At 34.0% G+C, this 20,223-nt stretch overlaps 2 protein-coding genes across 4 annotated transcripts in view; one reads left to right on the forward strand and one right to left on the reverse strand.

Annotated features, from left to right (window-relative positions):
* Positions 1-20,223, forward strand: part of LOC106463031 (zinc finger protein 64-like) — a 67,869-nt gene that overhangs the window by 28,017 nt on the left and 19,629 nt on the right. Inside the window, exon 5 of one of the 2 annotated variants that reach the window (XR_002611453.1) lies at positions 3,674-3,946. The exons of the other annotated variant lie outside the window; for it this stretch is intronic. The gene's annotated coding sequence lies outside the window, so the exon portion shown is untranslated. Of the gene's footprint in view, positions 1-3,673; positions 3,947-20,223 lie in introns of those variants that run through there. 2 annotated transcript variants of the gene reach the window in all.
* The window catches only part of LOC106463128, a 104,510-nt gene continuing 95,302 nt past the window's right edge, over positions 11,016-20,223 (reverse strand). Inside the window, exons 22-23 of one of the 2 annotated variants that reach the window (XM_022390694.1) lie at positions 15,975-16,143; positions 11,016-13,940 (exon numbers count right to left, since the gene is read on the reverse strand). In XM_022390694.1, the coding sequence (XP_022246402.1) occupies positions 13,890-13,940; positions 15,975-16,143 (220 nt within the window). In that variant the 3' untranslated portion in view covers positions 11,016-13,889. Of the gene's footprint in view, positions 13,941-15,974; positions 16,144-16,201; positions 16,371-20,223 lie in introns of both variants that reach the window. The other variant, XM_013923143.2, reaches the window with a different exon arrangement.

Below are 20,223 nucleotides of genomic sequence, written 5' to 3' on the forward strand. Positions count from 1 at the left end.
TACCTTTTCAACACCAAATTTGTTTTTATATTAAGGGGCATCAAATTTTTTGAGGTGTCCAGGTGGGGCATGTAGCAAAAAGGTTAAGAACCACTGATCTAAGGTTTTGATTAAAGATGTCATGAAAGAATGCTATTCAGCATCACTTGATGTTGAATATTTAACTCTTAATGAATAACTGCTGGGGAAGTTCATTGTGAAATACCTTTTTAAATTAATTGTTATTAAGGTTAAACATGGAAGCACTCAGTACATAACTGGATCAAGGTATACAAAATATTTTTATTTCATACTGATGAACTTACTTTAAAAGTAAAGAAAATATTAAAGTATTTACAGGGCATTCATTTTTTAAGTGATAAACCTGTTTAGGATAAAGAAATTTGAACTTTAGTAAAAATTAAAATAATTTTGAACTCAGTGTGTTTTTTATCTTTCAACTTTTTGAAAATTTACATTTGATGCAATATTAGTTCTTGTAACTTTGATTTTAAGTATTTTTCAGAATGGAAGATTTCAAACAAATACATTTTGCCTTTATGCTTGTATAAACTTTTTGTGTAAAGTATACTTCTGGAGAATAATTTCTGTTTTCAACAAATAAAATGTATCATCTGATATTTCATAGTTAGTTTTGATTATTAAGTCTAAAACATTAAGATTGCAAAATTTCATCTCAAATGATGTTTTATTTGTATGAAATTGAATTCAAATCGTTAATTAGTTGTTTAAGTCTTTAAATACTACTATGAGCAAATTTTTGTGTAAATATTAAGTTATTTATATATAGCCTTACACACTTGAAAATATAACCAAACTTTCACCAGTTCTTCATGAAACTTTGTTTATTTACAATATAGGCCAAGAACTTGTATAATTTCATAACCTAAGGTTATATTAAGAGCATAGAGATTTCATAGTTTTTCAAATTTATGTTATTCTAATTGTGTAAGCTTACCAGCATAAAACATAAATACATGGTAAACACTGTGTGTCATTTGTGTACATATATGCAGTTAAAACATTATTATAGTTCTTTCTTTTCTGTTTTCTGATCAAATTTAAAATTAACATGAAAGATTGCAATTGATTTTTGTTTATAGTTTGTATTTGATATTTGTTTAATTCAACATATGTAGTTTTGAGTTTGTATATATTTTTGTTCTGAATTTTATTTGGAAAACAACACAATAATTTTCTTTTGACACTGTTATAACTTAGATCTTTGAAATCTGTTTAAATTATTATTTATCAAAATGTTGAACTATGGTTTTTGTTTAAATCGAACTTATTATGGTGGTGATAGAGCACAGTTAGTGTTATATCTGCAGTTTGAATTTTAGATTTTGCATCAATAATCATTCTTGCGCAGCTTTATGGTACACGAGTCTTTTAAAATGAACAAACATCCAAATAACATACATGTAGGTATGGAGTTTTTCTGTGTTCCTGTATATGTGTAGAGTTTACTAAGGAATAATGCACAATGAGCACAGAGTTTGAAACATTAGCACAAAATTAACTGTAGTTTAGATGCTTTAACTACAAGATAATGTGACTGTATTCCTTCTGGAATTAATATTCCTACATGTTTTGAACTAAATGCACCGCTGAAAGCAAAACTGACATGTACAATATCTTGAATTATTATAAAAAGTGCAAAGTGGTATCAAAGTGTATTTCGGATAATATTTTGTATGTGATATCTAGTGATACCACAAGAGAGTTTGATAAAATATTGGCTAATAATTTGTTTTTGTGAGTTTATTCTACTATTCTGTTAACAACTTTAAAATGTTTACTGTTTTGTTGAATAATATGACCAAACATCAAAACATTTTAAGAGAACTGTGCAATTTTATCATTCCTATCAATTTTTGTTGTAGCTGTGATTCTTTAATCTTGTAACTCTTGCAAATGCTTCTTAGCTCCCTTTACACTAGTCTGTATATGTAAGCAGAAATAACAAATTTGTGTATTATGTAATGTGAACAATGGTGGTCTACTTCATGTAAAGGGGTAGAGATTATGGGAATTTTAAAAGCTAACACTGTGATACACTGGCTATTTTACAGATATATATTGAATAACCTTACATAGACTGCTTCTGGACAGGTAATTTCATCTTGTTTTATCAATGAAAATCTTCCAAATATTGGTAAAACAGGTAAATGATTTTCACATTTTCAACTTGGATAAGTAAAGTAACATCTTTTAAGATGTTGTTAGAAGTTATTTAGTTAATAAGAATGGTTAGAAGTAAACAGATTCAAAGCAAATGTAAAATTTTCTTTTTAGATAAAGTTTCATATTTGGAACAGGGGCCATTTAATGTTCTAGATTGCCGGTAAGCATTTCACTACACACAGCAATATTAACCTGTCATTCACATTCTATGATATAGTAGCTTTACATTTGTTTTGATGCATAACTTTCTTGGTTGTCAAAAAAATATAAACGTAAACTATGGCAGACTTGTATTCTAGAGTAACAAGTTATTTGTGGTTTAAAAAGTAATTTACAGACATCATTTAATAAGTGAAGAATTACTGCAGGATGATGATACTTCAATCTATGTAATTTTTAAATTGTAAAGTGGTGATTTTTTTTCATTGTTTACAGCATAAATTGGTAAGAAACATAATATCAAAATTTAAGATTTTGTATCATACATTGTAGCCTCAGTTCTCTGAATTATACTGCATTGAAAAAAAATATAGTAGTGCATAGAGCATTAGAAGCCACCAAATCATTTAGAAAGTGATTTGTTAATACAAACAAGACTTCATTAATGACAGATAACAAGTGTTTTCTTGTGAGTATTAATTATATGATTTAAATTTTGTTTATGACACAGGTGAAAAGATCAGAAATAATCTAGTGTAGTAATGTAACAGCATGAGATTTATCTTTTGGTTTCATTGATTTATTTTGTGTATGTGTGTCCTGCAGGAGGAAAGAAATACAACGATATACATATGAGATGGTCCAGATATGGTACTGCATAAACTCCTGTGTAGTTCCTTAATATTTTACTTGTAGATATTATCTATCTTAGGGGTATCATACCCAAAGCAAGTTAATATTTTCAAAGGGTGAATAAAGCATAGTCTTATCTAATTCTGCTTATCAGTTCATGCAGGAAAAACAGAAAACACAAATTTTCAAGTAACACTTCCTTTTCTTCATCAAATCTTCCATCCTCAGCATCTCAATATCCTTTTAAGAAAGTCTTACTCAATGATAAATGAAAGATTATAGAGTAGCATACCATTTCTGGGCCTTTTTTGTATGTAAATACATATGTTAAATTACTTGATGCCTCTTAAAACATATTTCTGAAGAATCATGATTCTTGAACATTATAATTTAGTGACTGGTGGATAAATAATTCTGGTTGTACTAAATGAATCAGTGATAAGAGGACATAACCAAGTAAACTGTAACATGACTTGTTTAAACAAATATAAAAATTCATTTAAGAGTGTTTATAGTGAATAGTGCAATTGTCGTTATTCACTACCTCTTCAGAAATGTAAAATAGAAACAGTATGTATATTTCCTGAGAATTCTTAAGCCATAAATTTGGTGACCAGCATTACAGATTGATGTAATGAAGAAATGTACTTATACTTGAGGAATTTTTTGTAAAGATTACTATTAACATTTACAGGTAGGACTTTTTTTCTTAAAGCTGGCAGAAAATTGGTCATTAATGAAAAGATGGGAAAGAATCTTTGAACTTGAAGTCACGTATAAACTTTTGAAAAAACTTGGTTTTTTAAATTTTGTTTTATAAAGTGTCCTGTTTACTTTTAATGCTTTTGTAAGAAGAGTTTTCAAGACACTCTAATTCTTCACTGTTTTATAACTGTCCTACTGTTGTTAAAACTTGTTACTTTATGTATAGAAAAACTGTGTTTTAAGTTAATAAAATTTCACATGAAACAAATCTTTCTGATATCTTTCAGTTCTATAGTCTTAATAGCATTTGCATTTTTTCAAATTCATGTAAAATTACACCAACTCCACCGTGCTTTTGACCATCATCAGACAGTTAAATCCAACATTTGTATAAAAAATTCTGTTAATGAATGATTAACATTTAAACTTGGTTGTAACAAATGTATGTTTATCATTTCTTTTGTTTTCAGAGTTCCTAGGTCTTCAGTGAAACATTTTGCATACCATCACAATCATTGACGTAATATCTGTAGTCTCTTGTCTACTGTTGATCTTTTATATGTGAGGAGAGACATCACACAATTAGTCCTATATAATAGAGATTGCATTATGAACATGTAAATTCTGAGGTGATACACACCTGTTCACACAGAAAGTTATCTTTCTCATGCATCTTCCTTAGAAATTTGCATGCCACTAGCTTTCAGGCAACTCCCACCTAAACTCACGAGTTTTTTGTGAATTGCATTACTGCATAATGACATTATTATGCAGCAAAAGCCCTCCACCAACACTTATGTAGCAATTATGGCTTATGGAGGCACATTCTCTTGGATTATGTGGCAGCTATTTTGAATAGGGTAGTGGATTTCCTTATGCTGCCAGGAACTCCAGCTCCAGTTCTTTCTTTAGGAATTACTTCCCCTTGTTTTTGGGGTGAATGAGGAAGATGTATTAGATTGTTCCTTCACCTGCTTAAGCTTTGGAAACTTCTGTAACTGTGGAAGAGAAACTTCAACTTTCTCACATTATTTGCCCTTGATTTATCCTTTTATTTCTTCTGTATTATATTTTTCTTCGTGTTCCCTACTTCTTAATTCTAACCCTAACTCATTTTGTTTACTATTCCTGGACTACTTATTTTTCTGTGACATCAAGCCTCACTCTTTATGTCTATTTGCTTCTTATTTCCTTGATTTTAGTCTTTCTCAATCCCCTTTTGCAATTCTTATGTTTGGGATTGCCCTTACCTGGGAGAAGGGGTTTGGACTATTGGCATTAGTTTTGCCCTCCAGTACCCACTACTCCTGTCTTTATCTGATCATTTTTACCACACTCCACAGTATCCCAGTGATTATCATTCCCTTCACATCTCCACTGTGGCCATTCCACTTTTACCATATCTGAGGATTGTTGGGTAAGGATACTCTTCTATCTTAAGTTTGACTTCTTTCTTCCTTTCTTCAATCCCCTTGCCTAGCCCCTTTCTTTGCTCTGAAGTTTGGTGGTATTCCTGATTTGATTCAATCATGGTATGAGCCTGCCCATTATCAATCCTCACTTTTGTACATTGTTTCTACACTGTCCCTAACTCTACCTCCATGTTTGTACCTTGTCTTACTCCTTAATTCCCCATTTTTGATTCCAAACTTCCTCCTTTACCCGACGTCAGACTCGTTGAATTCTTCAGTGATGTTTCTGCAGCATGGGGTCCTGTATGTTATAGTTTGAACTCCTGTGGTTACACTTTTCCATCCACACTCGGGTTTTTCTACTTTTTACCACAGACTGTTTCTCCCATTCACTTCCTCTTCTCCTTTCTGCCCTCATCTTGTTTTCTTTCTCCATCCATTCCCATCTGTCCAATATCTATTTGACGCTGTGTTCATCACCTCTTCCACCAGTTTCTTGCTCCCACTCAATATCCTATTCACTAAGGGTGGGTAGAGGTTCAACTCATTCTCTGCTGAGATCAGATTTTTTCTATCTGCCTGCAAGCTTGAGTTTAAGTATTTGGTGATCATGGCTTCATGAGGACTGTTTATCCCTGGGTCACACACATGTGTACCTTATCTGTTTGTCCTTGTACACTTAACAAGATCCTTTGACCTCAATGGTCCTCCTTTCCCTTCCTCAATTCTAATATTTGTATGAATGCTGGATTGATCCAATATCACCTCTCTGTGTTCCATTACCTCCACCCACAAAGGTAATACATCTCTTCACCTATGCTTCCCCCTCTTTTTGGGGAGCATCCCAGAACATCAGTTTTACATCTGGCACATGGACCTTAGACTAGTCTCCTTTTTCCATATCTACACGCTCAAAATTCTGATAGACTGTTGAGTATGATCCCATTAATACCTCTCCTAGTGCATCATTTCCTTATTTTCCTTTCCACCAACTCCTTAGCTCTTCCTCAGTTAGCTGCTTTGGGAAGAATCTAATCCAGAACCTCTTGCTTTCAAACTCTGGATCTTCCTTCTTGGATCAATTCTTCACAGGTTGTTTTCCTTGCCTGTTATGTACTGGGTAATATGAACCAGACTGCCTCTCTTGGTTGGTCTGGGTTCTACTTGCAGAATGTCTCTTCTCCACCAGTTTCCATTGGAAGTGCTCCCTTGGGGACTCCAGTCATTGTAGCCTAGTCAACCTTCTCTCATTCATGCTTCCTCTTTTCCAATCATCTGTTCTTCATCCCTTGGCTCTGGTCTGGTCTTATACATGTCCTAATGCTCTCTCACCTTTGCAGCCTTAACCTTGGGTCCTGACCTTAAATGAAGACATTCTTTGTTATTTTGTCTTGGTGGTACCCCTCTGGCTGGCTTAATCTTGGATTCCTCTTCTATGCCACCTGGTGATCCAACATCCTCTTTCCCTGTCAATTATACACTATTGCTTCAGCATCACAGGATCTTGTCCTTCCACCTTCATGTTTTAATTAGTCGGGTCCATCGCTTGTTGAACCAGACTTTCCCATCTGGTAATCCTTTCATTTCCCAATTCCAGGCATCATTCATCATTTTCCCTGGTCGTTCTGCCCAGGTGGGGGAATGGCTTTTGATGTTGGCCCATCTATTGCCACCTTCCTCCTAATTGCACTACAGTTGGACATCTCCATTTCCTTTACCAGGCTGTTCTACAGGGTTTAGCTGTCTCTGCCTTGCCTGTTATTGAGTGGCCTTTTCTTCACCATTTTACCTGCTCAATGCTGCAAAGTTTCCTTCCCTGCTTTCTCCACCTTGTTCTGATCCTTCCTTATCTATAGACACACTCACTCTGTTCCTGTGCCTTATCAGAACATCAGTGTCATCCTGAATGTTCCTACCTGTGCCTATTTGAGCCATTGGCAACCTGCAACTTTTACTGCCTTCTCTTCAGACATATTCCTCTTTCTTCTTGCTGATGGTTGCTGTTGTTCAAATATTTGTGCTAATGACTTGTCACATACCTTTTCCATTATCTTCATACTTTTATTTCTCCATATTGGTCCTACTTCTCTAGGTCTTTAGACACTTGGGGAGGAGACCTCTACCTTTCTCCTATCCCGTCTTTTTTTCACTCTTCTAAGCTTGTTCGGAGTTGAACAGATTTTTCTGTCCTGTTCGTGCCATTCTTTGCTACTTAACTTGTACCTACCACTTTCAGGGTTTCCATATTCCACTCTACATTCCTCTACAAATCTTCCTCTGCCTTTATTGGTATGGCCTGCCAAGTATTTTGTTGAGTCTCCTCCTCATTGAAGGTTGTTGCTTGCAGATGGTCAGCATTTCATCTCATTGGATTCATCACCTCTCTTATTCTCTCACTGATTATTTCCAACAATTGCTTGTTTGGGCAGATGAGTACATTTGCCTTTGGTTTATAGCATTTGCTTCCAGGATCGTGCAAGGTGGCTGGTGGTGTATCGCAAGGTATGCTTATTTCCCCAAATTCCACATCAAGCCAGGATAACAGAACACACTCATACCATCTGCCCTAGATCCATATATATACCCACTTTTGAGATGGGTTGTTCCGCAAGATCACTTGGGGTATCCTAACGGGATATTCTGATATCAGTCTACTGTCTGATCCAGACCATAACTATTTCATGGACTATCATGGAATAAGCCAGCACCAGCAAGTGCTCTGCCTGCTTCCCTGGCTCATGCTTGCTGTCTTTTCAAAATAGGTTTAAAAAGTCACCCATTGCACTGTCTTCAGTAAATGACCTTTCTGGCTGAAACAGGACTGATGGGGATCTGGGAACTTTATTTTCTCCAGGTCTCCACACTGTGAATTCTTTCTACCCCCTTTTTTCTTTGAGTGGAGCAGTTCTACCATTTACCAGTTCCTAGCTGCTGGAATGGTGGACAATGGAGAACTCTAACTGTTTGGGACCTAACAACCGAAGGCTAAACAAGAGGTGCCAATCAGTGGAATGTTGGGTGGTGGTGACACTGTCAGAGTAGTGCAGGTCACCCCTCATATACTTAAACCAACAGCATGCCAAAATCATTTCATATGCTACTGCGCCCTCCTCCTGCCATCTGCATCTGTTCAGTAGAGTTGAGGCAAGCACATTACAAGAGTTTGCCCTCCCCCTGCAGCTAGGGACTGTTCAGTAGAGTTGAAGTGAGCCCACACACTATACACATATGCCCTTCTCCTTACTTACTAACAAATCGTGCTCTCCTCTTTCTACAGCAGATGACTGTACAGTTGAGTTGATTTATGCACTCTTCTTATTACGTACTTTATATCAGGACTTCTATGCCCTCCTCTTGCAGCTGGTGTCGGTCCAGGAGTCTGATGGTAGAGTTGAGAAGAACACGCACTAATAATTCCTGTACCCTCCTCCTGCAGCTGGTGTCAAACCAATAAATCTGATGGTAGGGTTGAAGTGAGCACTAGGTATGATCTGATCAAACCCCAACCATGCTACAAATATTGGCTCTCCGACCTCTTGTGTGCAAGAACTCAGACGGTCATGTTCTTATTCTGCCCAACATATGGGGCTTGTTTGCTTTTTCCTCCCTTCCAATCTGGGCAAAGTGTATACCCCAAAAGAGATGAGATGCTGTCTCCCATGAGTGTGTTCTTATGGAGCCCCTGCCATCGGGAGTCACACTCCATGGATTTCCCCCAGACACTTTCTGAACAGAGCTCATGTAGGTAACTTTTGCAATAGTTCCTCCCCCATATTAATGTGGGATTCTAGCTTTCTGTATAAATAGGTGTGTATTGCCTCAGAAGTTAACATTTTCTGTACCTGAAAATGTATTTCTGATATATACTTACCTCCTAACACACTTCCCACCCTTCCAATTTAGTATTCCTTGCCTTGTCATAGAATGAAGATCACAAGTGCAAAATTGTAGGGGGGGGAGGTAGTGTGCAGGAAGGCTGTGCCATCTTCATAATGGTGGAGGGCTTTTGCTGCATTAGCACACTTCACAAAAAATCTCATGAGTTTAGGAGGGAGTTGCCTGAAAGCTAGTGGCATGCAAATTTCTAAGAAAGATGCATGAGGCTAAAGGCTATTGGAGAAGATAGCTTTCTTTGTGAAGAAGTGAGTATCTATCGGAATTATATTTTCATGTAAGGAAAATGTTAACTTTATAAACTCCCCGTGACTGCTGCAGAAAATGTATTCTACCCTTAAATCAGAAAAACTTTTCTATTTGCAGTAGGGGCTTATAGATGATTTTAAAATAAATGTCTGGGTAAAGTGGTTATATATTTGTTGAAGTTTCTTTCTTACTTAAAATTGATGAGATCCAATTATATACACAGGTAATTTAGCTACAACAGATTTTGGGGTGTAGAAACATTACAAAAAAATAGTTAAAATTTACTTCTTAACATCAACTTTATGTTTTCAGTTTATTAAGTCCATACTAGTCACCAGATAAATGGAAGGTACAAAACACTAAATTACAAATTAAATTATTTTTATATGCAAATGGTATAAAACTATTGAAATTAAAATACAAGCCAGTACAAGTAAAACAGTTATCAAGGTTAATTACTTATAAATCCAAAATGGGTACTTAAGGTTAATCTTTTAATGCAGCAGTGAATTTAATATTATTGTTTACCATTAAAATACTCCACGTTAAATTCTTGCAGATAATTTTCAAGCCAGAGTTTTTCATTGTGACTTAAAAACAAATGACTAAACCTGATGCTAAACTTGAACCCCATAATAGCTCCTTCAATTTCATCACAACTTTGTCTATTTAGTAGCAAAATGTAATAATTTTTTTTAGAAACATCCTTGTGCATCCCTTTTGCTAAATTTGTTTCAGAAGTATATATTCATATTTAAGAATTCTATGTCAAAACTACAACAAACAACTGGTTCCTCAAAATGTATTTCTTTAGGAAAAGTTAAACTATCTTTAACAGTAAATTCGTTACTAATATAAGAAATTAAAAACTCATTCAAAAACCCAGCTTACACATAATTATAGGTGCCAGTGTATGAAAAAAAAAAGGTTGGATGAGGTAATAGGTTTAGTCAATCCATACAATACCAGGTTGTGACCTCACTGTATGGATACTATCATAAATTTTCATTTGTAATAGTACCCAGTTTCTTTAGTTGAAGTAAAACCTTTACAATTTGCCCTCCTCTTGAGTGGTAGGGTCTGTATCTAAACATTTAAATTTACTTTCATTGGATAAGATGTTGTGCACCTTTTTAATATCATCTTCTTTCATTTACATGACTAACCCATTTCCTTATTTGGTTTTAGTTGACAAAGTCCTTTGATGAACACAAATGTTTTAAAACTTCCCATTTTTCTTAAGTTATTTCTAACATTTTTTTAAATTGAAAAGACTCTCCACTAAACAATATTATTATTACATTAATTACTTCTGCTGTAACTTTTTAATATGAAGCCTGTAAGATACTACTAAATGCCAGTAACCTTAATAATTGTGTGTTTCACTCCCGTGAAACTTTCATTCAATACATTTAATGTTTCAACATCAAACATACTTTATGTACTTCTATGAACATTTTCTTACTTGCAGCATTCATGTTACTTGAAAAACAAAAATTGGCATTGAAATCTCGACATCTTAGGTGAAAGCTCCAACATTAATTATTTGTGTGTGTGTGTGTTTGAATACATATATAATTATTATATAGCAGTGGCTATTATAACAAGCTAGAAGAAATTCACACTGATACTTTGTCAGAAATCACAGCATCTTAGGTGAAAGCTCCAACATTAATTATTTGTGTGTGTGTGTGTTTGTATACATATATAATTATTATATAGCAGTGGCTATTATAACAAGCTAGAAGAAATTCACACTGATACTTTGTCAGAAATCACAGCAGCTTCTGAATAACTTTATTATAATTTCAGAAAAGTATTTATTTATCATTCATTGTCAATTAGTGGAGTTTAAAGCAACTGTAAAGGACCATGAGAGTTTCCTAAATGACATCATATTCATTAAACAATGCATAATGATTTAATAAGCACCTAGGCCTAGACTTGGATTAACTTTTTTTCATTCACACAGAATTGTAAAACACCATAAATATAATTCATTTTCTTTCAAATCATTTAATTACTTATGTTATTGAAGCTTTATATATTAACTGTTACAGCATGGTAACATGGAGAGTATATACATAATCTTTGTGATAAAGAAGATTATGCTATGATAAAAATATGCTAGTTTAATTTCTGTAATAATAATACATAAGATTGGCATTAATTTTAATAAAAACTGTATTAAAAATGCACTACGTTTAATATAAACAAATTTCACTGCATAAAATAAAACTAGTCTTGTAATTTTTTGAAAATCTGTATTGAAAGTTAAATTTACTACAAACCAAGATATAACAACTTCACATGTCATCAATCTGATCATCAATGTTTATTAAGTCATAGAACTTCTTTATAACATCTATGAGCATTATTTTACATTAAAAAAAGTGACCAAAGTTTGGAAGAGTTTTAACAAAGAATTATGTAAGACAACTAATATTCTCTATTCACCATAAAGGTTTAATTTTTTTACAATAACAAACACAATGTCAGCTTTTATGCTTCATCAAGATAGTTCTCAAACAGGTAACCAGAATTTGAATATATTCTTACCCAAATTACTTGTTAGTTGTGATATTCAAGTATCTTGTGTATCATATAGAAGTAAATATATTCCACAGGCAATTGTAGGACAATTCCTAAGCCTAAGTGTTATATTTCTACTCAAGTTACATGCATTAATATGAAGGCAGTCAGTCTCAGAAGGGATTAACAGGAAAACCAGTATGAAAATGAAATTCCTAACAATTCTTGGGATTTTTGAGAAGCTTTTTAAAAAGCATTCATGGCTTTGTTTTTCAGAAAGAACTTGCACCTACCAGTGAGAATTTTAACATATACAAGATCTACAAAGTATCAGTGCCATTACATAATCATCTATTAAAAGGCAATAAACATACTGCATAGAGTTTATGAGCATATATGAATAACGAGCATTCACTCCAAGTTATCACAAATCAAATAAAAGAAAGACAGTGTGTTAAATATAGTTTCATTGCATTAATCTTTTATACAAATTAATTAGTTAATATATCTTAGCATTACAAGTTATTTTGTAGTAGTATGTCACTGAAGTCACATCTTTTATTTATTTCAAGAATTAGGGTAAATGAACAAACTAATGACATAGAAACTAGATGAACACTAAAAGATGCAATAGAATGAAACATAAGTTCTAAAATATTTCTGAAAAAACAGTAAAATATGTGTATGTATGGCAGTTTTGTAATACAAAGACTTTTTTAACATAGGTGTGTTATTTTACTTGAATTTCATATGGTATCATGTATGTATATTGCTTCTACATACATATATGATATTTTGTTTACTTTTTAGACTTATAAGTGAAATAATACAAGCATTGGTTTTGTCACCATATATTTCCCACTTTTTTTGTCCTTATTAGATAGATTTGTAAAATGAGATCCTATATTTTTTAACAATATTAAAAATTTGGCAACAAATAATATGATATTTAAGACAATCCACAGTTATGTCCCTTATAATTGAGAAATAAAATAGCTTTACTCATATCAGAATTAATTTAATAATTTATTTGTTTTTAAGTGCAAAGTTACACTGTCCTTTGCCCATTGAAGATATCAACATCTGAATTTTAGCATTATAAGCCCCAAGACTTACTGCTGAGCTACTGAAGAGGGGGGGGGGTATACCTAGTTACCTCTTTTAGGAGTTAACACAACATTGGTTGATTGAATATAAGTTAGATTTTATGGATTGACAGACAAAGAAGAATACGAGTTGGTGTTATCTCTTCACAGAGGAAGCTTGAACACTTGAGTCTTAAAAATTATACCCTTTTATGCACTTTGTCTTCATCAGTCAATAGAAGTTCCAAGCCTTATAACTTCTACGCTACTTTCAAACCACTCTCATTATTATTTGACAATTTAACCACAGGGAAAATTATACAAAATAAATATCTACAAATCTACATCTTTGGTTACATAAAATCTATGCAGGAAATTAAACTAATATTGGACTTTTCTTAACGTCCCATTAAAAGATATATATAGAATTATGCTGGTCTACTGGGAAGGTTTCTAAATATTTATTAATACAGCTATGACTATAGTTATAAAACTCTGAAGAAGAAAATTGGTCTAAAGCTTTTTTAATCTTGCTCACATGTGAAGAAGGGGGGGGGGTATTATGACTTTTTATGTCTATTTTCATGTCATTCTGCGTTTTTAATGAATGGCATACATATGAAACGTGTTAGATGTAATTCTTTTATATGTTTTTGCACAACATCAATAAGCACTTGCAAAATAAGTATCATATGTGGTATGCTTAATTAGTCTATTCATTAGTGAATCACAAGGGTGACTGGATTTTTGGCAGAATCTGCCATATTCTTCACAACATTTACTAAAATATATTAAAACTGCAATAATGTTACAAGCATTTTTGAGTACTTAAGCAGCAATAATCATGAGCTTCAAAATGAAATCCTGCAAATCTTAGGGTCCAACTGTATGCACGACATCTCTCTTCCCTGATAATAAAAATACACTTTAATTGAATTATCCAACCAAATGGCTGTAGTGCTTAGGTTTGACAACAGGTGGTATTGGGATGATTTTGTTGGGAAATTTTCATATTCTTCTCACTTACAACTTTTCATCTTAATGTTGTTGTAATCTTACGAATTGGTAGCTCTTTCTCAATATTCTGAAAAACAAAAATCAGAAAAATATAGTACTAGAAAAAACCAGTTAAGATACATACAGATGCAAGAATAATACAAAAATTAACTATCAGGTAACTTATCAAAGTTATAATGTATTTATAGGTTAGTTATAAACAATTTTAAAATAATATCTTTAAGATATGTATAGTTGGTATTTCCTGAGCTAACATTAAAACACTGCTGCTATTACTGGATCCACATGTAAAAGTTGAAATATACAGAATGACTTAAAAATAAGAAATTATTTGTATGCTGAGAAAATCAAAGTGATGAATTAATTTATCAAAGTAAAAAATAAAGACATGTAGTTAAAATATTTATTCCTTTCAATCCAAAATGTCATCAAAAACATAAAACTAGTTTCAGCTTACAGATTGATATGCTGTTATATTTAAACAAAGTTTTTTAATGTAGGCAGTTTGCATGTTTTTATTGTTACTTTTTGTCTTTAAATAAAACTTTATTCAATTCAGTGACATGTTAAACAGAAATAATTTTCACATCTAAAGTTCAAAATCAAAGTCATTTAACACTTTAACACAATTTCACCATTAACATTAGAAAAATTATGAAAACTATTTTCCCAGATGTTTAAAAAAATAAACAGTTCAATTTTCCATTAAGAAAATCTAAAAAAATTGTTTTTGGTATAGGAGAGAAACAACTAAAAGATTAAAATATGCATAATATTTATCTTGTGTTAATCCTCACATTGCCAGAAGTGTTAATTGCAATAAAAATTATAATAGAATTTTTTTCACGTTACCGGCATATTACTGAAATCCAATATTGAACAGTGGACATACATGTCAATATTACTTGATGGAAAAAAAAATTTCCTTATAAAACAAATGTTTCACATAATGGAACAGAATTGACACAAAATGTCTTGTATAGTTGCTGAGGAATTTACTGAATACCACAGGCTATATGCATAGATGTCACAATACTATTTTTTTTCTTGAACTCGTAAATCATTTCCTTTACTCCATGTTATTGGACCACTACTTTTCAGGCAACAAACAATCTAGTAGTACAGTAAGCAAGTTTTGTAAAAAGTAATATCTATACTAACACTACCATAGTATGATATATTATTACCATCAGTCATCACATGTTTTAATTACCTCAGTTAACACCAGAACATCACCAGTCGTGTAAGAATCAGAAGATCTTACTTAAGGCATTGTATTGTTCAATTCATCCATCAGTCAATCAAGCATCTTTTATTGGATCAATTACCACAACGGTATTGTAAATTAATACCACGTAAACATTTTGCACAATAATTCAGTTAACACCAAAGTACAGTGCTTTATCACTACCAGTTGAACAAGCTTAACTATAAGAATACTTCAGTTAACTTTGCAGTACAATGCAGTTCACCTGCCATTCAAGCAAGTATATCTTTCAGAATACTTCAGTTAATGTCACTGTAAATTACTACTAACAGTAAAAAAAAAGCATCTTTAATACCACAATATATACTACAACACTGTACTTTATTACCACTAGTAAACCAATTATTTCTGATACCTCAGTTAACAACACAATGCTGTACATTAGTATCAATACTCAACCAAACATCTTTCCTTCCCCATTTAACACCACAGTATTGTACTTTTATACCACTAGTCAACCAAACATCTTCAGTAGCTCACTTAACTAGTACACCTTTATATCTCATGACACCACAATACTCTACATAACAACCAACAAACTAGTTTAGTTTAGTTAAGATAAGAGGGTATTACTATCTGTGGCCAAGCTGTACTGTGAAACATGTTAAGCTTGTGTAGGTAAAGAAATTAATCCATTATCAAATGATTATTCCAGTTTGGAGCTATTTCAACACAGAGCAGCTTCATCTAAGTCACTTGTAAGGAATATTACTCAACAGAGCTTTATTTGAATATAGGTTATTAATTAAAAAGAAAATTACACTTGTGAAGTTGAGCATTTTCTAATAACTTTTCAGTCAATGAATTATTTATATTATGCCTCTACCAACAAACCTCTAACAATCGCTCTCGATAGTCCTCATCAGGCTCATTTTTTAACTTCTGTGGTACAGGCAAATGACCCCATCGAAGCATTAATTGCAGATCATCCACATCCATCACAGTCAATGGCTCGAGGTTGTTGTTGTTAATTTTTTCAACCAGATATTCCACATAGTGAATCCTAGTGAAGGGGACAGAAAATGAGCATGCGTGAACTTCTAAAAATACAGAACATTCACCTTGATAAGTTTTTCTCGGTATTGTTCCTCTGAGTCCTGCCGTAATTTAACAGGAAGACGAAGAGTGGCTCTTTTCAGAACAAGTTCCAGCTCATCAATGTTGAAGATGGTCAGGGGATCAATGTTGTGTTTCCTCACTAATTCACCTAGGTACTCCACATAATGTAGTCTGTAAATTAATAAAGGGACTTTCATCGAGACAGTGGGCTTTTTTGTTACATAAATAAATGAAGGGATAAAAATACAATTCTCTGAAACTGTTACTTTGTTAACCTGAAAACCTTTCTGCATGATTTGGGGAGAATCTTATTATATTCATATTGCAACTCTTGGACAGAGATTGCTTCAGTTACCCTAAAACCAAATAGAAGAATAAAATATTACTCTTAAAAAATGTAAAATAATCTTTTTTTTTTTCAAAGAAACTGGTCAAAATTATTGTAATCAAATATTAATGGAAAATTTTTTTAAAGTCTTTGAAATATGAATCCACTTTTACTTTAATTTAATAGTTTGTCATACAGGACAGGTAATCAATGTTGACTTTAACTTGTTATGTTGATTACATATCTTTAAAGCAAATGGTGCAAACAGAGCCACACAGAGCTTCCATATATACACGAGTGCAGTGTACTATACTACACTATCCTACAATGTAATAGTGTATTGTGGCCCAGTAAACAAACAACCACTTGTTAAATACTGTAAATCTAATTTATAAATCTGCAGTATCTTTAAGAAACCTTAGTACTCTTTTTTTTTTTATTACCAATATAATGCGTTTTTCATTTTCATGTTTATTATATATCTTTATTTCCATAATTTTTAGTTGTACATTTTAAACAATGAAAAACAGGAGAAAATAATACAAAATAACAAACACGCAACCAATTTCTAGGTGAACATCTGTCTTTAACTACTAATATAATTTATGTAACTTAATACTGTTAAAAAAATCCACAATGGTGAAAGATCTATAAGCACTCAACATTATTCATGAATGCTTTATTCACAACCAACCATCCCTGCTCCAAGATATATAGTGTTGTAAATAAGTCAAACTTTCATATACATATACAAACTGTTTTAACCATTAAACTAATCTGTATGTTTTTTTGCCAGTTCTGTCACCCAGGTGAGTTCAATAACACATACATTATATTTAATTACTTAATGAATTGAGTCAGTTAAAAGTTATCTTTCTTGACATTATGTCTGAGAAAATTACAGTGTCAAAGCTCACAATGCTAGCTGAGTGGCGTTCAACTGCCAGTGATTTCAGATCTTTCAAACTATCTTAGGCAAAGGTAGAACATGGGTAATTTTTAATTTTTAAACTTGTTAAAGTTTACATTTACCTATACTGAAAATGTATTTCTGATAATACTTATGTCCACTCACACTTTAGCTTTATCCTGATGAAAGGTTCTGTTCTTTGCCATATAAGCATTGGTATGAATTCTACCTCACTTGCTCCAGTCTTTATATCCATCTATATCATCCCTAGTAGTTTTAATCTTGTGACTCTCTCCACCTACATAAATGCGCCCTCTATACCAGATCTGTATACAATCTCCCTGCTATTCTTTCTTACTCACTTTTTCGAGACTAGCAAGATTATCAGACCCCAAACACTGGCTATTTTGGGGAGGAAGGGCGGGCAGTGTGGGAAGAGGCGAGTATTATCAAAAATACATTTTCCATATAGGAAAATGTAAGCTTTTGAAACACATTTACCTTCACTCTCACTTTAGCTAGAATCCCACATTGACAAGGTAGAGGGGATGATTGAGGGGAAGGTCGACACAGAAAAAGTCTGCATAGAAAAATAGGTGTGCAAAATTGAAATATAATAAAGCACATTGGTGGGGATCCACACTACTTCTGGAACAGGTATGCTCTTTGCCCGGATAAAGTGAAATCTAAACATGAGTGGTAAAGGCCAACCAGCTACAGAGTCAACAATGTTCATTATCATGAGATTCATCCCAGGCTTCAACCATACAGACACGGTTCCACATCTCATCATTGGAATTATAGGGCTGTGAATGCAAAGTTAGATCCAAGGTGGAGTGGCTAGTGCATGAAGACTGCAATATGATATAATTGTATAATAGGAATATGATATGAAGGGAACCCAACCTGAAAGTTAGAGGATGTTGCATGTTGAGCCACCAGAATTACAAAGAGAAGGCAAGTAACACCTAAGTGGACAAACCCTCACTCCAACCTGAAGAAGCACAAAATGCAACAAACCAAACTTAGAATTACGGGCCCAGGCACTGAACCTGAAAGTTACAGAATGTTGCATGCGAGCCACCAGAATTATGAAGGGAAGGCAAGCAACACCCAACTGGACAAGTCTTCCCCCCAACCTGAAGAAGCACAGAATGCAACAAACAAAACTCAGAATTATGGAGCTAATTCACCTCTCACTCAACCTGAAGAAACAGAGATCATCCGGCCTGGAATTATGAACCGAAATCCTATCACCTCAACTTGGGAGGAAAGGCAACACCTCCTGCTCCTAGAATTATGAGAAGGATGTGGAACAATCAAAGTTCAACCAGTGGCTCAAAGACATGATGATCCGCATGTGGAATTACAAGGAGTCAAGGACCCTCTTCCATGATCATGGAAAGTAATAGAATGAATAAAAGAAGAGCCATGGTCACACAACTGGATAGTCAAGTGTCATCTCTGAACCAGAATTATGAGAAGGCTCCCACATAGGCTGGTCTGGCTCCCCACCAGACATCTGGGAAAACCATCTAGGGTTAAGGGTGGGAGGGTATCCAGCTTTGCCTTCTTCTCCTTTAATGGAATAAAGAGTACAGACATCACTCAGGAGGGACAGACCTCTGTCTACCACTCCAGCAATTGGAGAGTGGTAAGGACTCCCTTGCTCCACTAGAAGATAGGGGGAAACTCACACTGGGGAGTCTTGAGGAATGATGCTCCAGAGACAATGCAATAGGTGAACCACATTCCCTATCTTGAAAAGAAAACCAACCCCAATTTCTTCAATCCAGGGGTTAGCAGAGATGGGCAAAGCCCCTTTATGCTTTATTCATGATAGTCCATGAGTGGCAGTTCAGTACTGTATATAGAACATTTCATATAGAACAATTGTTCACCACCCAGAAAGTGACAAGGGATTCTTACAAAGCACCCCATCTCCACAGAGCTTGTTGCTACCAGGAATTTAGTTTTTAGTCTACTGGTAGCAAATTTGTAAAATCATACCTAACCAGGCAACACTTGCCACGAAGTGGGATCCAAATGAGAATGATGAGAAGGTCTCTGAAAAGGAGCATAAAAGAAAAAAATGGCTACTCACTTCTGTCACAATTGAGCCTGGGCATGTAGAATAGCCACCGAGGGGTAGCCACAACCCATCTGAGGAGGAGACTGCTAAATCATGTAAGTTGTGCGATATAAAGGTGTTAGGTGTGGTTCACATACCAGCTTGTACAATTTCCTCCAGCAGGCGATGCAACTGAGCTGCCAGGGACATGGTATATGTCAACCTTAATGAAATGAGACCCGAAAAAGTCTCCACTCCACCAATGAAAGACCAGAGTAAGCTATCTGAACCAACTGACGAATCCAACTTGTCATAGTGACAGGGGATAAGTTGTATAATATCATAGGATCCCAATGGATAAATAACAGGTGACATGAGCCCCAAAATGTTTCAGTGCATGCCACACAAACACTGCTTCCCTAGCTGCTGCAGTTTTAGGTAGAAAGGACCTGTCTGTATACAACAGAACATAGTTGGAATGGTACAGTGTCCGGTGAACATGAAGCATAAATACATCTGAATGTTGATGACTGCTGGCTAATTACAGAAGAAAATATACACCTGGAAAAAAGTTAAGCACCCCCAAATATTTTTCAGGATTGCTTATTGAAAATAAGGTTTAATTTTCATGATGTTGAGCAATGTTCATAATTTCAAACATAATTAAAAGGATGTGAGTGTTCAGGTGTGACATTTAAATCAGGCGCGTTTTTTT

This window comes from Limulus polyphemus, unplaced genomic scaffold (assembly GCF_000517525.1).
Source record: "Limulus polyphemus unplaced genomic scaffold, Limulus_polyphemus-2.1.2 Scaffold50, whole genome shotgun sequence".
Taxonomy (NCBI): domain Eukaryota; kingdom Metazoa; phylum Arthropoda; class Merostomata; order Xiphosura; family Limulidae; genus Limulus; species Limulus polyphemus.